Genomic DNA, 6,000 nt, shown 5'->3' with positions numbered 1-6,000 from the left:
AAGCCCAGATCTGTGGGGTGTTGCAGTGATAGTTGTCACTGTAGATGTTTCTCCCATCTCCACACAGATTCTCTAGAGTTCAGACAGAGTTATCATCTGGTTCTTGTTCTCCTCTCTTGCCAATATCCTTTTCCATTATTCTTCAGCTTAGCTGGAAAACCAGCACTAGTAGAAGTCATGTTTGTTCCAGTCTTCCTCAATTTAAGTAAAATGAAGGCAACTGTACTCAGGATCCTTCAATGCTGCGGGAATCATTTGTAATCTTCACCAGATTTGTGCTTCATAGCTTGGTTTTTGCTCACCTATGGCACATTATATAGACAGGTGTATGCCTTTCCTTATCATGTCCAGTAATTTGAATTCACCACAGGTGGACTCAAACAAAGTTTAGAAACCTTTCAGTGATGATCAATAGAATGGGATGAACCCGAGTCAAATTTCCAGTCATTGTAAAAGTTCTGAATTCTTGCCATATTTCAGTTTTTTTATTTTTAATAAATCTAAAAAATTCTAAAATTCTATTTTTGCTTTGTCATTCTGAGGTTTTGAAACTTGTGAGGAAAAATTAAATGATTTTTGCAGAAGGCTGCAACATAAAATGTGAAAAAGTAAAGGGGTCTGAATACTTATGCTGTACATGATGAATAGACACTGTATACGGAAAAAAAGGTGCTAAGTGATTAAAGCTGTGGCAGAAACCTGCCTTTACATCAAAGTAAGCTCAACACGCAGCAAGGACTGTTAGGTTGCAAAAAATGTTTACATTGTTTAATAATCCACATACAATTCTACTACAAAAATTGTACTGCTAGTTGAAAGTAGGCCATTGATGAAATTTATAATCTTCCTGTGATGCCATGGCAATCAGATCTCTCTGTTTTCCAGTAATAAGGCTAGGGTCTATAATCAGTCTTTGATTGCTATTCGTCATTATCAGGCAGTTAAGCTGTCATTTTCTTTTTCAGTTCCTTAGTTTACTTCAGCATTAAGTAAAATGAAGCCTAGAGGTTGTAGGCTTAAATACCACTTTAGAAGATCAGCCATTTTCTTACTCTACAGCCCAAAAAGAGACACATAATATATACCATCCTCATTAAAAGTAATGTTGATGATTCAACAGTCTCTACCATTAATCACCATAAAGGCTTACACTTATTTTTTCTGTTAAAGCTTCTTTTTAATAATTGAAAGACATGAATTTTTGTAGGTTTAAAGTGACAGTTTTGAAATTTAAGGCCACTTGGGTTAAAGCTTAACCATTTAAACGCATTGATTTAATACATTCCTCTCAACAATATTTAATGATTTTTTGATAATCATGCCTTTGCATAAATGAAAACATTATTATGTTGTGTAGATTCAAATCACATATCTCATCTCTGATAAAAGTCATTATGCTGATTGTAAACTATTCCTTTTGATCTGAATGTATACTTCAGCATTCAAAATGGCTCATTTCAAGAAATATAGTCTTGACAGTGAAGCTCTAGCCAGTTACAGCCCTTCTTCAAATATGCCTATTCTCTCCAAATTTCTGGAAAAGTTGTGGCAAAACAACTACAGCATCATCTCAACTTCATCAACCTATCTAAAAATTATAGTGGTACTGAAACTGTAGTTGTTATGATGAGAAATGATTTACAGATACCTGTGGAGATTGCTTTCCCCAGTTCCCTATTCCATTTTTGATGTAATTGTTGCCTTTAATGCAATTTACCATTATTTTCTTTTTGAATGCTTAAGGAATAGTGTTGGCCTTTTTGTGAAGGTTCATGATTGGTTCCATTTCTGTCTTACTGATAAGTTTGAATATGTCTGTCTGGAGGAATTTCGGTCTTCTCATTAACATACAATTACATGTGAAACTCCAGAAGTATCACTTCTTGTCATCAGACTGGTATTATTTACTTTAGTCGTATACCACAGAATTCAATTCTTTTTCTATGCCAATGAAATTCTACTATACTGTATTGGAAAGAAACCTGAAAATTCTCTGAAGCCTTAAAAAACAAAATAGAATAAAAAGTAAGTTTTCTTTGCTTTTTAATTTGAATACATTTGGTGAAGTGGATGGAGACAGTTTCATAGCTTCTGACTTCAAGTGAGTTCATGCAACTTTTTTGGGTGTCTAAATGCACTGATTCTTTTAAGTATTTTGAATTCAACACTCTTTTTTATTGATTATCTATAGAACCACCACACATTTTTTTTTTCATCTTTATAGCTACTAAGGCCAAGCCAAGTGTTATTTGAGTCATGTCATTCTCACTAATGGTCCATCAGCTCTTGGCATCCCTATAGTGTATCCCTACTCCCCTATTCCCAAAAACTATACAAATTCTAATTCAGCTTGACTTAACATAAAAATAAATAAATTATTACCATATATTTTATATAGTTTACATACATTTTCCAATTTAAATATTAGCATATATTTCCAATAAAAAAGTCTAGGCATTTGCTGCTTCTCAGCATAAAACTGCTTCAGTATTCATTAAAAACACTTTTCTATAAGCTGTAAACGTAAAATAAATGAAGCAAAAATTGATATTCTTCAGCATAAATATTTCATTAAAATTACAACCATACTTAAATATTTCACGGAATATGTATCTAATGGCAATTTTTCAGAAAAATACTGTTTAAGTCTAAATGTGTTATTTACTTTAGCATCTATCCAAAATTTGATGGCAGACTTGTCAGGTTTGCTTGACTTGCACTGAGTGAAAGGGCATCAACATTTCATTAGAAACAACTGCTCATCTACGGTTATGCTCTGCCCTTATTTGTAACAATAAAAACATTCTGCACAAAATACGCCAAGTCTGTTATAGCATCAAAATGATTCATCTATAGGCAAGTCTCACACTAAATTAATCCTCCCAGCTTCAGCAGGGTTCAATCTCGGACATGTGTCGGCATCTACATGTAGCACAAGCACAGAAAGCAAACTATTTATACTCAGATTTACATACATTGTTGGGTCTGCCTTGCCTGTGAGTAAGCCCCCCTGATGTTCTGTGCTCTTTACTTGCAGCTTTCTCCGTCCATAATATATGTTTTCTCCTTTCCCCGTGTCACATTGTTGTTTTGGAACAATGCATAGTTGGATGTATGTAAGGCTGATATCAATAGAAATGGATAGTTTATTTTCAGATTGTTTGGTTTAATTATTAACAATAAGTGATTAGGCAGTCTACACATAAATAAGAACAATAATCCAATACATAGTGGACATCAAATCCTTGCCATACATATTTTATTAACAGATCTTTAATTTTAAGTTGGATAAAGGTGCTATATAAATAAAATGTGTTTATTATTATGAATACAAAGTAAGTGTTTTATACAAAATTAATAACTGATACATGCTTATATAGGCTACATAGTGGAAGAAAAAACAAACAGGTGTCAGATTTGGACCAGTTTGTGCAGTGTTGGAATTATCAGGTCATAGTATACCACTACATTTGTTACACTAGAAGAGCACACAGGAGACAGTGATGATAGCGATATGTTGATGGATTTATTGTTTTATGCTATTACCATACATGCGCCCTTTGTGACAAATAAACGGCAATAAGGTGATTAGGGTTGAAAAAAATGAATTTTATGCATAGAGGAGAGCTCAGGTTTCATCATCCTGAAGCCAGATGTTTTTAAAAAGATTTACGGATAGGTAGTACACTAATAATTTTAGTTATTTTATATTTTAGAAAGCTACAAAATGATACAAGACAGAAAAACAAGAAACTATCTTCCAGAAAAAAACATTATTTTGGGTTGTTAAATACTTTGCCACATACTCTATGGTCTCCTGAAAGAGTGCATTTCTGACTTTTCTGGGCTGAGTGAAGGTGCCGTGTCAGTTATTAAAGTGTTGTTTTTGTCTTGCCCTTTCTCAAATCCTTGCACGCCACTGCAAATATTTATTGTTGGAGATCAGCATGGCTATCACTCTATCACTGTAATTTGGCACAAAACTACATTATAAACCATATCAAGCTGTTAGAAAACCTGAAAGAATACATCTGCTCTCCAACGCTCCATTTCACAGCTAAAATCAATAAACCAGTCCCACTGTTTATAAACAGAGGTCAGGATCAAATTTCTTTTTTATTTCATAATATTTCATGGTAAAGATGCTTTGATAAATTTAACAGAGTTAAAGAAATAGGTGTTAAAGGAAAGTGTGGTCTGCAAAAAGAATTTCAAATACAGAAAAAACAGCTTTCAATGTTTACAGAGTGAACATTCAGTTGCATTTTTTATCAAACAACTCATGAACATTTTGATCTAAAGTGAGTTTTATTTAATTAGTACTCTATTTACATAGGCAACTCGAACAGATTAATCATTTAGCCCAAAGATTGCTATATTCCAATTAGAATGTATTTTATTTGAACCTATCCACATTAATGTCTTCAGCATGCTTATCTGCAAAGAGAAAAAAGGTAAACATTAGTGGGTTTCATATACAGGGTTACAATTCTAATTTAAAATAATGTGCTTTTTTCATTTTTTTTAATTTAAGCAACAGCCTTCATCTGAGCTTTTTTGGCCCATAGATGATTTTAATCTTTTGATGTTTTAAATGTTTGTTATTTTGTCTCTTTGTTTTATTTTGATCCTTCCATGTCTTCTTCCTGTCCATTATTGTTTTCCATGAATAAATACCCTTCTTATTATCCTTTAATTGGGCTTAATTTTAATTGGGTTTGGGGTCACTACAGAGCACCCAATCTGGTCAGAACACTTAAACTGACACTATTTGCAGTATACTAATAAGAAATAAAAACATAGCCAAAATATAGATAGATAGATAGATAGATAGATAGATAGATAGATAGATAGATAGATAGATAGATAGATAGATAGATAGATAGATAGATAGATAGATAGATAGATAGAATTAAAAAGGAAGATAATTCAAAACAAAGAAACCTTTTGACTTGGCTGTCCCAGTCATAGTCACTCATTTTTAGTGTGTCAGAGAGAGGATGTTCGGGCATTGTTCATAATGACACTCTGTGCCGCTTTAATTCTCTCCTTCACTACGACCTCTGGGGAGTCCAGAATGCATCCAATAACTGAGCCTGCCCTTTTAATAAGCCTGTTGATTCATTGGGTCTCTCTTGCAGTGATGTTAACCAGCACAGCGTTGAAAATCACACTGACCATCACAGTTATAGAAAATGTGAAGGAAGGTTCTTCTCACATTAAAAGAACAAAGTCTCCTAAGAAAAAGGCCTACCCTTCCCTTTCTTACCTTGTTCATCTGTGTTATGAAACCAGCCTAACCTGTTGTTGGTGTGGACCCCTAAGTAAATGTAGCAATGCACCACCTCTATATCAACTCACTGAATAGTGACCGGACATAGAGGCTCTTTGGTGTGACAAAGGTCAATAACCAGTTCCTTGGTTTGCTGATGTCAACATGCAGAAAATTCTCTTTGAACCAACAAACAAAGTTCTCTACCTGGCTTATATATACTCTGTCTCAATTCCCTCATCAATACTTCCAATAAGTGCAGAATTATCTGAGAATTTCTGCAACTGACATGGCCTGATATTATATTTAAAGTCTGAAGTGTACAGAGTGAAGAGAAAAGGAGACAAGACTGTTGTGCTCCAGTGTTATTCACATCTGTATCAGAACACCATAGACTCATGCACCTGCATATCCCCTTAACAATGATGGCTGGATGGCATTGAAGGCACTGGAGAAACCAAAAAACATAATCCTCACTGTGCTGTCAGCTTGAGGTGAGAATAAGTCTTGTGAAAATTTGTGGAGCAGATAGAAAAGTGATTTCCCCACTCTTTGTCTGATAAGCAAACTGAAGTGTGTCCAGGTGGTCTATCAACAGAAGACTCATAAAGCCCAGGACCATCTTTTCAAAGGTCTTCACAATGTGAGATGCAAGTGCCACTGGTCTGTAGTCATTAGGTGAAGAGGAGCCTTCTTTGGAATAGGAACAATGTTTTAACCTAGTCTTT

At 34.3% G+C, this 6,000-nt stretch overlaps 1 protein-coding gene across 1 annotated transcript in view; it reads right to left on the bottom strand.

Moving 5' to 3' along the window:
* Window positions 1–3,197: 3,197 nt before the first annotated feature.
* Window positions 3,198–6,000, bottom strand: part of cd36 (CD36 molecule (thrombospondin receptor)) — a 70,591-nt gene continuing 67,788 nt past the window's right edge. The window contains exon 13 of the mRNA XM_039761052.1: window positions 3,198–4,437. Coding sequence (XP_039616986.1) covers window positions 4,397–4,437 — 41 coding nt within the window. The 3' untranslated portion in view covers window positions 3,198–4,396. The remainder of the gene's footprint in view (window positions 4,438–6,000) is intronic.

This window comes from Polypterus senegalus, chromosome 8 (assembly GCF_016835505.1).
Source record: "Polypterus senegalus isolate Bchr_013 chromosome 8, ASM1683550v1, whole genome shotgun sequence".
In the NCBI taxonomy this organism is placed as follows: Eukaryota; Metazoa; Chordata; class Cladistia; order Polypteriformes; family Polypteridae; genus Polypterus; species Polypterus senegalus.
The sequence above is the reverse complement of the archived record's forward strand: the minus strand, read 5'-3'. Positions and strand labels throughout refer to the sequence as shown.